General features: G+C 37.7%; 1 protein-coding gene across 1 annotated transcript in view; it reads right to left on the bottom strand.

The window, feature by feature from the left end:
• LOC139718291 (bifunctional epoxide hydrolase 2-like) overlaps window positions 1–15,068 on the bottom strand; it is a 78,108-nt gene that overhangs the window by 36,147 nt on the left and 26,893 nt on the right. Inside the window, exons 2-3 of the mRNA XM_071629775.1 lie at window positions 12,969–13,053; window positions 8,817–8,970 (exon numbers count right to left, since the gene is read on the bottom strand). Coding sequence (XP_071485876.1) covers window positions 8,817–8,970; window positions 12,969–13,053 — 239 coding nt within the window. The remainder of the gene's footprint in view (window positions 1–8,816; window positions 8,971–12,968; window positions 13,054–15,068) is intronic.

Here is a 15,068-nt window from a genome sequence, read left to right as displayed (position 1 = left end):
AAATGCACTCAGACAAATACTGGACAACGAAGAACGAGGAAAAAGGAGCAGGGAAGAATAGAGAAGGAAAAGGAGAGGGATGGAAAAGGTCTGTGGACACACTACAAAATCTCAAGGAAAAGTGAAACATGACGGGTTTTTTCATTGAACAGAATTAACTGGTATATTTAGAAAACAAATATTTTTTGAGTTTATACTTAAATGTAATTAACTTCACAGATTCTTTTAGATCATTATCTAAGCTATTCCAAAATCTGGGTCCGGTATAAACAAATGTATTTTGAGTGTGTACAGTTCTAACTAAGGGAAGATGAAATTCTTTAGATTGTCTAGTGGGATAATTATGTACGTGGCTGTTACGGTGAAATAAAGAATAAAATATTTTGGGTAGATGATTGCAGTTGTAATTAAACATAAATTGACCAAGTTGAAACAAATACAACTCTTTTATTTTCAGAATTTTGTGCTCAAGGAAAAGCTTGTCAGTATGTGCTCGGATATGAAGGTTAAAAACGATTCTGAGCGCCATCTTTTGCAGAAGAAAAAGTTTATCTAACAATGTCGAATATGTATTCCCCCAAGCAAGAATTCCGTAATTCAAGTACGGCAATACCAAACTTGAATAAAGCGTAATCAAAGCCGAAGAAGGAAGATAATATTTCAATCTATTCATTATGCCTATGTTACGTGCAATTACTTTACAAATATTGTTTATGTGACACTTCCATGATAACTTATTATCAACACAAACACCTAAGAATTTAATAGACGAAACCTCTTCTAGGGGAGTAGTGTCAAATATAACATTACCTGGTAATCTATCTAAAGAATTACTGAAAAACATATACTTTGTCTTCTCAATATTCAGTGACAATTTATTTGCATATATCCATTGTGAGACATTCTTCAATTCATCATTCACTGTACTAATCAAAGTATTAGGGTCAGGGTGGGAATAAAAAAGATTGGAATCATCCGCGAATAATATGAAAGAGAGTTTATCTGAAGATCTATAAAAATCATTAATGTAAACTATAAATAACAGTGGGCCTAACAAACTTCCTTGCGGAACACCACATTCTATTTTCTTCATAGAAGAATCAAAACTGTTCACATGTACATATTGAAATCTGTCAGATAAATAACTCGTAAACCATTGCAAGGCTTTTCCGCGAATACCATAATGGGATAACTTAGAAAGAAGTATACCGTGATTAATCGTATCAAAAGCCTTTGAGAAGTCCAGGAAGATGCCTATTGTATGCGAAAATGTATCAAGTGCATGTGTAATCTTTTCCACAAAGGTAAGTAAAGCGTGGGTGGTGTTGTGATTTTCTCTGAATCCAAATTGAAAATTCGTAAATATATTACTCATATTGAAAAATTTTACAGTTCGGATATATACTATTCTTTCCAAAATATTAGAAATTGAAGTTAATAACGATATTGGTCTGTAATTATTGACATCATTTTTCTCCCCTTTCTTATATATAGGTATAACTTTGGCAGTCTTCATTTGACTTGGTACAAGCCCAGTACTAAGTGATAGATTAATAATATGTACTAAAGGATCTATTATTTGAAGAATTATATTTTTCAACAAATAATTATCGATTCCATCACAACCTGGGCTTTTCCCTTCTTTCAAATTATTAATAATATCAATAACTTCTTCATTATACGTAGGGTCCAAAAATATAGTTTTAGGATTAGGTATATCTAAAAAATCAGAAAACACTTTATTAGATGAAGGGATACTTTGTGATAAATTTTTCCCAATCGATGCAAAAAAATCATTAAAAATTTCGGCCATACCAGCAGATACATTGCTTGAGGTATTACCCCATCGTACTTCTGAAATACTAGATGCATCATTAGATGTATTCATAACATCTTTTATTGTTTTCCAAGTATTCTTAATATCATTTTTATATGTCATTATCTGGTTGACATAAAATTTTCTCTTTTGTAAACGCAATAAATTAGTAAGCGTGTTTTTGTAAGTCACATATTTTTGTCTGTTTTTATCCGTAGGGTTGCTCCTGTATTTATAAAACAAATTATTTTTTCTATTAATCGATCTTAAAAGTGATTGGGTTATCCACGGGAGTCTTGGAGTTCTTTTATAAGAACTGTTCCTTGTGCAAAACGGAATGTGTTCATCAATTTTAGAAGTGATAGTTTTCATAAAATAATCATAACACAAATCAAGATCGGTATTGTTGTATACAAAAAACCAATCAATATCTTTTAAACTATTTTGCAAATTAATAAGATTATTGGCCGTAATCTTACGACGTCTCTGATAATTATTTTGCCTAGGAGATAACTTAATTGGCACTTGTGTAAAGATTGGATAATGATCAGAGATGTCAGATAAAACAATACCAGACTCGGGAATTGGGAGAATATTACAAAAAATATTTTCAATCAAAGTGGCAGATCGGTCAGTAACACGGGTCGGCTTAGAAATTAACGGTAATAAAGAAACAGACATTAAGGTTTCTACAAATTCTTGCGAAATATGTTGGGAGTTACATTTCATAAGATCAATATTGAAATCACCCATTAAATATACATGTTTATTTATAAAGATAGAGTTCTGCACTAAATTTTGTACATACAACAAAAAATCATTCGGATTCTATCCAGGGGGTCTGTAAACAACTCCAATCAGTATGTTTTTCCCATTCGGGTTTACCATTTCAACAAAAAGAGATTCAACTACATCAGTCATGACATTCAATTCTTCGTGGATAGAATATTCAAATTTGTTGGGGATGTATAAACCCACGCCACCACCCATTCTTTCTTTTCTATTTCTGTACACGAAATCAAAGCCGGATATAGAAAATAAATGACTTATATTGGGAGTCAACCATGTTTCGGTCAGACCTATAACAGAACAGTTATTACCAGAGTTTTCTAAAAATAATCGCAACTTATCAAAATTTCTACTTATGCTTCGTATATTCAAATGAGCTAACAAAAGATTGTCATCATCACTATTCATAACATATTGTTCATACTGATTTACAGTCAGATAAACACATGATGAACTTTGCACAGGATCTTCAGGATCAAAATTATATTCAAATTCTTGTGCTGAAGCATTAAGTTTGTTCGATATGTATGCTTCATATAAGGTGGAAGTTTTGTTTTCCTGCGCGGACGTAAAAGAGCGCCCAACTGTATCATAAAATTCATCATCGTTCACAGAGTTGAAAACAAATGTTGGATTAGCCATAAGTATAAAGAAAATCACACCGAAATCGACAAAAGTTCCACTTAGACCTAGACCTGGAGATTGTAGTTATGTAGGAATGTATGTTCTTTTGGATGTCTTTCGTTCTGGGGGGAGGGGGATTCTGTTTTTCTTATAGCAAATTAGGAATCGGATTTCTATAAAGTCTGGTCGATTCATCATTTGATGTTTACGTGGGATGTTTCCTATGTGCTTACCACACCATTCACCATCACGCGGCCATCAATTAACCCAAAACGTATCCCTTTAAGTATGCTGAGGAGGGAATAGAGGGGAAGATTCCAGGTTGTCTTCCCCCATTCAGTGGTGTTCCCCCCCCCCCCTCTCGTTTCCTTTCAAACTTCCCTGAAAAATTAGTACATCAACTATTCACGTATCTCATCCCTGGCATCAGAACTCGTTTGGGTTTTTGTTTATATTTTTGTATGATTGAATTTAGTCTCCTCGATAATTGGAGAAGGAGAAATTAGAATGTCCTTCATTTTCATCGGAAGAGGAAGAAATTCATTCAGTTCCCACGTCGACTTGTCATGAACACCTACTCAATCGAGAACGCTGTCATGGATTTCCGACTAGTTAAGACATCTTCCTATAGCCTGACCCTATTACAGCTTGAAGGTCCTATCATGAAAGTGTTCTGTTAGTGTAAACAAATAAACAAAACTATTAAAAAAAAAATCACTCGAGCAAGACCTTACATCAACGAGTGACGAGCCTGTAAGTTCTTACGACACCAACGCTCTCACCCTCCCTCCCTCTCGCTCTCTCCCTCTAAACTTTGGGTGCTAGCGTGACGAGAAATTCATCTCTCATCTCATCTCAATCATTATGGTTCATAAAAAGGTTGACACCTCCATTTTGGATAAACAGGAATAAAACAGAGAAAAAAGGCACAAACATAGAGGTAGAGGGAGATAGAGAGGGGGGTTGGAAGGAGGGAGAAAGAGAAGTGTTGCTAGACGGAAAGGATGGCTGGTGAGGGGAAATGCCCCTTCTACTCCGGCATTCAAAATCAATTTACATCGTGGGGGAAAATGGGAGGCTGGACTTGGACCTGACAGCCATCTGGATTGCTCATACAGTAAGCTGTCACTGTCTTCCGCCTCGCCGTTAATCCAGTCACCCCTTGCTATTTCCTTCCCCATCCCTTACCCTAGAGGACCAGAGGGGACGAACAGGGTCCATCTTAGATATAACTTGTGTGTCGAATCTTATAACATGCTTTGTGACGGTGACAATGACAGTGACCGAGACTCGCTTTATACACGCTATTTCTCTAGTGATGTTGGTGGAGGTGTCATTAATCAATGTGTGTGTGTGTTTGTTTGTTTTTTTTTTTGCTTGCTTTTGGGGGTATTTTTATCAATGTATTGTATCCTCGGGTTTGTCTGTATATCTTATTTCTTAATATTGTTTAACGTATAATTGATGTACATGTATATGCGTTTTTATCGGGTATGTACCAGCTGAAGAATAGTTTGTACATCAAATTCTGAAATCTTTATATTTTCATTCAAATGCAATTACGTCCCAGTCTCAAATCCTGATGTCTAACTGATCACCATTCTGAAGTCATTCAACCAGGAATAACTCATTTTATCATGTTATTTACACTTTTAAACAGAAACATTGAATTTTCATTACTTTTTTTTTGTTTGTGTGCACACGATCGATCGAAATTGTAAGGTGATAACATCAGCTCACTTATTTGCATAATCATTATCAACTGTACGAGAACTGTTCCGCAGAAATTAGAGAAACTTCAGTTCGTAATTTCGTAACTTCCTTTATTCTCATCCGATTTTGATCAAATTTCCACTGTTCTATAATCTCACGATTATATTATAATCGTGAGATTTTACTCCTTATCAGACTAACTTATAAATGTACTGGAATCCCTCTCTAAATAGGACTTGTAGGATCACTTATGAAACATTTAGTGTCTATCGCACAAAAACATGATTTCGAACGTTTTGTGTTGCGCAATTGCTTAGAAGTCCTTAAACCTAAACCATGTCAGTTATTCTTTTTCGAACCATCACAAGAAAATCAAGCTTGCGCATGGTTTTCTAATCTTCAAGCTTCGAGTGTATAGCTCACTGTTTAAAAAGTAGACAGTATTTTGATCAAACGGCCAACATGTATGAGTACGGGTTATTTTATCAGCACTTGCAAGGGATCCGAAGCAATTTACCGCGTGTCAAGACACTTAGGGGCGTTTCGCAAGGAAAATGGAGTGCGAAGGCTATTCTCAATGGCGCATTTCCTCTCCTAAGTAGAGACTATTTTCGCCCAATCGCCAACAGAAAAGCGCAGAGTCATTAGAGGTACTTCTCAACACAAACATTGCAAGTACGGTCTTCCTTGAACACATACAATAAGGAGATGTGTAAGAAATTATGAAAACATCGTCTGATGATAAAAATGATGACGACGATGTCGAAGATGATGAGGAGAACGACGACGAAACGAAGATAATGACGACAATCATGAGGCGGTTTCGTATTGTATCAAACTGTTACTTCAGGTAAATGAAATATTACGTCAGTGGTCATCTGTACGGTGGCAGATGATTGTGAATGACCTCCAAAGGTGTTACACTGATGATGAGACGAAGAATTCGTGTTGGAGGAACACTTCACTCAACATTATCTGCTGGACCGCATGGTGCATGCAGCTGACTAGGCTATATCTAGCCATCTTGTCAGATTAAAAAAAAAATATCAGTGAATCAGATAAAAAAATATTAATGAATGAATGAATGGATGGCTGAATGAATAAATGAATGAATGAATGAATGAATGAAGGAATGAATGAAGGAAGGAAGGAAGGAAGGAATGAATGAATGAAATAAGACACTGATGGCCCTTCAAGGAACCTACCGGTATATATTTGGTGCCAAGATTACATAGTCATCCTCACCCAAGACTTACTCGGGTGTTACCTTCGACGAAAGTCATCATCTCTGATATCATTCTCAGGTGACAATTATGTCGTTCGCTTAAGACTCGTTTAATACGGACACTCAGTTAATGCGATTAAGGGTTTCGCATCACGCTCCAGCTGATAATACAAGAGCGACCTTTCTGCTGTCCTATTCTTTTTCTTTACTCTTTATTTTTAGTTGGCCTCTCTTTCTCAATGGTAAGTAGCCATCAGGCAGTAAGACATTTTCTTCCTCATCTGTTTGTTTAATGGGCCGAAAAGCTGTTGAATTGCGGCCTTTTGTCGGGCTTATGTACTGCTTTGTGTGTTTAGTATTATTTCTATGTACAGAAACTCATGATCACAGGGAAAATTAAGCACGATCAAGTGATGATAATGAGGTACAAATTCGATGTACTTCAACAAGAACCTGCTTTAGTGTGATTTCATGGAAATATCACATCTCTGCCAAATAATAATCCGAAAAAAAGTTTCTTTATTCCGAACAGCGCCAACCTTCGAAATGGCGATCCTTATTTCATTTTCGGATTACCGAGTAACCTTCAGAATAGCAAACATTATTTCATTCTTTTAAGTTACAATCCTTAGTCCATTGTCGGATTAACAAACATTATTCCATTTTCGGATAAAAGAACCTTCGGACTAACGCCATTAATGTTTGGATTAATACCCCTATTTCATTTTCGGATTAACCAACATCTAGGTACATGTATAGGGAATCTGTATGTTTAAGAATAACCAAGAAGCTCAATGGAATATAAACGGACCTTATCTAATTTTCGGATTATAACGAACCTTTAAATTACGAACAAACCCGTCAGTATAATAACATTAAAAAAAATCACGTTGCACTCGTTTGACAATCGTCACTCAACAACACAGACAATTTGACAGAAACGAAAAGCAAACCTGTCTATATAATAGTACATGAATCTCATGCGAATCAAACGTCCTCTCGAGGTCCAGATTAGCCTTTTGCAAAGGTAGCTCGCAATGGACTCGCTAGCGAACAGTGGACTCGCATGCACACAGCGATCGGATCGGACCGCGCTCGCTACTCGTGCAGCTCGCCGGTCGCGCGCTGTGCGTGCGAGTCCACTGCTCTCTGTGTGCGTGTGCTGAAATTTTAGCGAGCTGCCTTTGGAAAAGGCTTGGTCCAGATGGGATGAGACTAAAATGTCCACCATCTGTCTCCTTATTCGTACGATATACCTACATTGCACATTATACGACCAAACCCTGATACATCTCGTTACATATACAGTGTTATATCCCTCATGTAAAGTTTCTTGCCTTAGGATTACACAGAACACGAACATGGTGTAGTTTTACTAGCTAGCTACGAGCAGCTGGATGCGGTGCAATTGGTTACTAGCCAGCGTGATATAGTACTTTTGGAAATCCACGATCTGCACCCAATCGTGATCGTGTGATCGATATCTACATTTCTCACTTAAGAATGTACGCAGTGCGCGCAGTAGCGATACTTTTGAGCGACAGTCCTGTGGCTTGTAGCCAGCTAGCGGTAGCATGCAGCTTGCAGCGCGGTGCATGCGCGACGGCATTGATGCGATGGCGTGTGTGTTAGTGTGATCAATGCAGTTCAGCTCAATTGACAAAGTGACTGCTTCAAGTAACGGAGGAATGATCGCAGGAGAAGGACACCATATCAGGTACGAATTACGAATATACTAAAACCGATTTTGAAGATGATCTGGGTAACGAAGCCGCTTTAGGCCTACTTCTAACGTAGTCCTGGACCTCCTCGATCTTTCGGAGTTTTGCACGCTGGGATAGTGTAGCCCGTGTGAAGGAATCAACAACGTTGTAATACTCGGTGGCCTATACAGTACAGCGCAGCGGTGTCGTTCGCTACGCGCTGCATGCACGCACTGCTGCTGCACTGCTACGGTCTAACGTTAGATTTAACGTTCAGAAAACCTGCACATTTTTCCAAAAGGGAACCGTCATCACTCTAGTAAAATGCTCGAGAGGGATATAAAACAAATATCGACTGCTTTCTTTCGGGCCATGGTAAAAGTATTTGACCTCGGTGATTTCTCAACAGTGCCATGTCCCTCGACTTCGTCTCGGGACATAGCACTGTTGAGAAATCACCTCGGTGCAAATAGTTTTACCATCTCCCTCTGCAGCAGTCGATATTTGTATACTATTAATGAAGTAAGAAATAGAAACATGTCCGCAGTAATCAGTCAATACACAACGATATCCTAAGGAAATGCTACATCTTGCGATGATTATTCGACTAAAGGTATAAGGAAAATACACGCACTTTCACCAAAATCTACGATTACGAAAACTCGCGATGCGCATGCGTACTAAGGAAAACATTACCTCCCCCCCCCACCACACACATACTTTTTTTGTTTTATGATACATACACACAACCATACACACACACGCACACACGCGCACACAAAACAAATCTAAACAGGGCAGAGACTAATTAATGGGGAGACAACTTAAGATTTAAGGTGACAATGAACCCTCTGCATGCCACATTATTTCCTGCCCATAGGTTTGTGTGTGGAATTTGTTCACATTTGACTCATTGGCACAGAAAAGGTTTAAGGGTCACTCTTACCGTTCTCCCTCAGAACGGCGACTGCATTGAGCATCTCTGGGATGAGCTCGGGGTCTTTGAACTTCATCATCTCGTCGACGTTGAACTGCTCGGGGAAGTCGATATCGTTCATCTCGGCGACCAGTCGACACTCCCTCTCGAACTCGGCGGCGAACTGAAAGCGACAACAGGGAGATCAAATGAAGAATTACGATAACGATGCCTCGCGTATTTAAAGAGCACTGCAGAATTTTGACGATATAATCATATTATTATTTGCATTATCATCAGTATTATTATAAAGTTTGTATCCAACAACAAACGTCTCTATCAGACCATGGGTTAGTCAGAATACTTCGAGATTATAGACATTGATATAACTTAAATATTCTATGGTACATGTAGGTACTTTTGAATCACAAACAAACCCATGCAACTATACACAGTATTAAGTGCTTTTCATTTAAGTTGATTTAATTTTATTTGATTTTTAACTGATTTGATTTCTGCATTTTCACAAAGTAGATATAAGGTAACAAACGATTTTGATTAATCATACATTCAGGAAAGAATTGATATATTACGCACAATCATGGATAATATACCAATCATGATGACTGCGTCGGGTTAAATGGAGTCAATGATGATTTTGATATGGCTTCTTTTTTCCACGTATCCTCTGCAGTTACCGGTAAGAAATAATGCTCTCCTAAATTTAGATGGCGCTAAAATTACTTTCATCTCAAACTTTGCTCATTCAACTGACTTGGATCAAGAGGAATAATGTGTGTCGAAAATTTCATCAAAATTAGTAGAATTGGATGTGATATTTGTCTTTATATCATTATTTCCTATATTTATGCATGTTAAACTTACTACTTAATCATTATTGATATGTAATGTGATCATTACTTAAGACTTTTTATTTGGTATCTAATATCACGATTTTTTCAGGTTTTAAGTCCAAGGATTAATGTAACTAATAGGTCAAAGAAAGGAAATTGGAAGCCAGTTCAGTTATGTTTAATAACATGAGATTCATGTATGTTATGGTAATAATTTATTATTGTAATTTTGCAAGGAGGTACTGGGCGACCCTACTACCTCCTTGAATTTTGTAAGACTTTTAGAAACTTTGTATCAAGCGCAGTAAGAATATGTAAATTATTATTATCATTATTATTACATGTATTATTATTATCACTATTAAAGGATAGACGTCACCGTCAGAAATCTTAAGCACATGCTCTCAATTTTCAGAGTCCCTAGCTCTCATATTTCTTTCATTTCATTTATTCATTTTCAAAAAAATATATAAATGAACAAAACATATCACGCTTATTAAAAGGACAATACACAGTCATATTTTAGGTCTGAATATGTCAAAATATGGTATAATCACAATATGATAAGTTGAAAAGCAAAGGTGCATGACATTTACTTAATAATGTTGATGATATTGAACCAACAGTTATGACAATATCAGTTTTCCCGCTCATTTTCGTCACCTTTTCATCAAGAGCCATTTGCCTTCAGATCCTATGTCCAATTTCGTCTAATTGTAGTTCATATATTTTTTTGTCAATGAAATTTGAAAATTGAGCATTCAAATTCTTGTTTTGCCACAGAGCGAGTTAGAAATTACTCGGAGTATCTTTTTTTTTTAACGGATTCAAACTTTTTCTAATCGAGTGTTATGAATACAGAGGGTAAACCAGATCGCGTCATGCAGGTAGTGTATTTGTGGTCATACATGCTACCTTCATGTAGATATTATTTTTCTGTGTGTAGGTCGAACGGTGAGCAAATGACTGCAGTGAAAAGAAAGTGTGTTTTTATGTATGATTAGAGCGGCGCAAGAGTGATGACTAAACAATTCGATTAGGGCAATGTTTGCAGCATTATTCTATAAACCACTGTAGCTATAGGTGATAATTTTGAGTGGAACTTTGACGACATTTACTTCCAACAGACGAAATTGGTTTTGTTGTCTATTGCTCAGCTATTGTGACTGACGAATTTGAATTGCAATTGACGCAAACGGATGACAAAGTACTAAAAGTGAGTGGCAATGTTTTAGAATCGACTGAAAAAAAAGACGAAATGGAAACGAGTATTGCCACATTCCACAGTGTCCAAGACACAAATTGAGAACATATTTATTTTCTTTTCTTTTTAATTGAATGGAATGATGACAACAATCTATGAATGCACTCGTGATAATGAGTAGGATGCCACGACAACGAAAGCTGTAACTTTGCCAATAGAAGCAGAACATGATCACAACAATCATTCCCATGGTCGTGATTGTTGATTGAAAGTAGCCTTTTTCTAAGACCCTCGCAGTTCCTTTTTTCACAGTGGCGAAAATCGAGAGCGAAAAAAGCCAAGCCGAGCGCGCTTTTCGACACCTGCAAATGTGATTGTTATTCATGAACTGGGAGACAGGCTCACAAGCGCTCCTCTCATAGATGATAATTCAGTGAGACACTTGAATAGACCAATAGAATACCACGAGTCGCACGTCGGTCGCATTGTCTAATGCATATTCATGAGTTGTTTGAATAGAGCTCTGCCGATTGGTTGCATTTTTGTAACCAGCATTAAGTGGCCAAATTCGTCAATTCATATGCATAAAAATCGATAGGCCCACTCGCTGGGGCTTGCCTCTGCATGGTGGCTTGCCTCTGTCTCTCCTGACAACCCTCTTCTTTCAATAAAATACAACGAGAAAGTCTTTAACAAAGGCCAACATTCAGATTTTGAGAAGAACAAAGTTGTGAAAACAACGGGAAATGAGATGATGATATTTTGGCGACGGTAAGTGATATCAATGATGACGATTAAAGCGATGATAATGAGAAGAAAGCATTGCGACATTTTCCTCCTAAAACGCACACAAAATGAGCATGATACTTATAAACGAGTTCTATAAAGTACACTGTATATTTGACAAATGTATAAATTTATGAATGTATATATGGTTCGTCTCCTCGCTATTAAACAACCGACGTCACGCGGAAAAAGGAACATACGATTTTTCGCAAATTAATGTGACACAAATTGCAAAGGGGGTCGATTCATCGTCACACAAGTTATTGTATAGTACTGTGGGAGTTTTTGGCGTTGAGACTCTGTGTCTAAATCGAGCTGCTAATTGATTCCTTGTTCTTTTCTAGGCGCCTATTCCATTTCCCGTGAACCTACAATCCACATGGCTTTCCATGAGATCTGAAAAATTTGACCCGATGAACGCAACACGATCCGCATCTCTAGCGGTATTAAACATTAAATAAAATACTGACTGTACGGGTTGTAAACCTTCTCAACAAGGAAATGCTTTGGAACATGTGACGAACAGGTATCGGAAGGAGATGCTGGTAGCTGCAAAACTTATCGCTTCTGATGCCCTTCACTCCGCGACCGCACGCCCAGACAATTTAATACATCATAAAGACGAAAATGTTACGTAATGATAATGCCTGTTCATGTGTAAACACGATGCAGTATGTCAATCAAAATAGAATTAATGTTTCTTCACTGAGTTTCCTTTTAACGAGGTAAATTATTTGGTCGTTATCTCAAGCAGCCTAAACGTCCTTGCAAAGAATAGCTTCGGAGCAAACGGTGTGATGTACTCCATTTTCCGGATGTTGGGATTGTTTTTATTCGTTCACCGATGTTGTCTGCCATTTTCAAACGTCTCCATACAAGTACCTATTGCATGAATAATTTATTTTGATTCGAACTTTGCTAACTGAAATGTGTGGTACGGTTTTAACTGAAGAAAAACAATGAAGCAAAAGACTTCTTTTGATATTATATTGTTGTCATCAAAACATCCATGAACCACTGTCGTCCTGCTAAAAAGAGAAAGAAAAAAATCCAAAGTTTGCCGAACATTTCATTCAACCATTACTGTCTATAGCCAAATGATATGGTAATTTTTAAGTCCAGCCAGACATAGATTTCATACTCCTTTGAAGTACTTAGTAAACGTTTTCTCAAGCGAAATCTACCTACCTTAATTTTTACAATGTATATCACTGACACTGGTAGCAACTACATTAAAGCATGCATCTCAGATTCTTTATAAATTTTTTTTGTTGTTTATCACAACGCTTTTCTACCAAGTAAACTTGGATTGAGTAAAGCATCACCGCACACACTCACCTGCATGACTGTTAGTTCGCCTGTCTCCAGGCGGCCGAACACGTTGGTGGATCGCCCATGGGACACGACCTTTCTGATGAAATCCCTGAAATATGAATGGATATAGAGAGGAGGAAGGGGGAGGAGGAAGAGGAGGAAGAGGAATTGGAAATTGGAGATTGGTAGGAGAGATAGAAAAAAGGAGAGAGTTCATTACTCTTTGATTTTATTGCGAAAACGAGTAAGGTCATATAAAGGTTTGTTGAATTATGAACTTAGCTTTGTGAAATTCTATAATGATCAACAAAAAGACAAGAATAAAACGTCTGTTATATTAAGTTAACCTACTTGTGCGTATACGCATGAACTTATGAATAACAAGAAGCATATTTCTGTATATATACATATATATGTATACATACATGTATTTACTGTATATATATTCTTTACCCACTCCACCTATATCTTGGAGGGTTTTAGTTTTTCTCCTGCTATCAATATCCCTCACACTCTTCTGTTTAATCTCTCTATTGCTGCACAAACTTACAGTGACCTCAACTTGGGCGTATAGGACAGACTCGCAAAGTCCATTCAAGCACTGATAAAACCAGCTCCTGATGAAAGTGTCGGTCTTTAGGGCATATGCAGTGGCGAGGAGCCGATGACTTTGCAGCTTCATTTACACAATTATACTTTAGAGTGATGTCGTGAAAGTAAAAGCCCCTGAAAGAAGATATGAGAATGTCCTTCAGACTAGCTAAATACTATTCACGCTCGGGAGGAGAGCACCCCGAGCCAACAAGCAGAGGACCTCGGGAGGCAGAGGCTGGGGACACGGACGACTAAAGGGGAGCTTCCTCTTCGTGTGCGGGTGCTCCATCCTCCAGCAAAATGTCAGTAGCGATGTTGACATATCTTGTTATTATCGGTCCGCCCCCCCCCCCCTCCTCCATCTCATCCATTTCGACACGTTTCTTGTGAACAAGTGCTAAGTCATTCGGAGCCGTGATCCAAAATACAGAAAGAGAAAGCTTTCTAATTTTAGAGACGTGAAAGGTGACGGTAAATATTCAGGTCTATTTGTCACAGATTTGCATTCAAGGAATTCTATCCTGTCATAGAGCCATATGACTCTGGAAGATACACTCTCACACGTTCTATAAATGCCTTGTGATCACCACTTGTCCTCTTCATTAAACCGCACAGATTTTGTCGAGACACATTTTCTAACTCAGCAGGTGCAAGGATAGTCTTGTCTTTGAAATGCTTACTCATTTCATTTCATTTTCCGTGTCCAAAATAATGCAAAATTATTACTAAGTAGCAATAACCACTTACACAAGCAGGTGGATAGGCATTACATTAGATAGTACAATAAAGTGAATACAAATAGGCACATGAAATAGATATAAAACAACCATATGTACGTATACCTGCAAAAACATGCTATCTATAAGTGCATACAAATATTATATAGATCTACATAAAATAAGTTTACGAAGATAAAAATATGAAAACTCAAGACAAGGAATCCAACTTCTCGCCTGTCGTGCTTGCTGTACCTTTAGGTATCACTGTGAACGACGGTCAACGGGTCAACAGTGGCGGATCCAGAGGGGGCGCACCAGGCGCGCGCCTCCTCTTTATTTTTTTAAACAAAAGAAATAAAAAGAAAAAGAATGGGGGGAGGGGGAGGGTGCGCCCCCTTTAATTTTTTTAAAGGCGCCTCCCCTTTACGGATTCCTGGATCCGCCCCTGGGTCAAGCAACTTTCAAATGAAGGGGGAGGAGGAGGGGGCAACTCTACCACATTGTCACGTACAAGTTGGCTTATTATAGGCATATGTAGGTATATCAGAATGACAAAGACCAGTACAAATAAGGGTGTAAAAAAACTAGGCAATCTCAACGTTTTCTTATGGTTCTGAGTGTAGTCGTAGACATCAATATACGGGTTTGTGTAATCGTGACTGGTTAACGGTGTCGGCTTGATTATCATTGTCCGTCTCCTACTTTATGAACAATAGTTTCACTTTTCTGCAGAAAAGATCTACATATTTATTATGTATCAAGAAAAATATCGCGCACTATCTCCCGGATCTTAAACGGAATGCAAAGGCAA

The sequence above is a fragment of the Diadema antillarum genome, unplaced genomic scaffold (genome assembly GCF_040938485.1).
Source record: "Diadema antillarum isolate AM-2024a unplaced genomic scaffold, OU_Dant_1.0 scf00000092, whole genome shotgun sequence".
NCBI lineage: Eukaryota > Metazoa > Echinodermata > Echinoidea > Diadematoida > Diadematidae > Diadema > Diadema antillarum.
The sequence above is the reverse complement of the archived record's forward strand: the minus strand, read 5'-3'. Positions and strand labels throughout refer to the sequence as shown.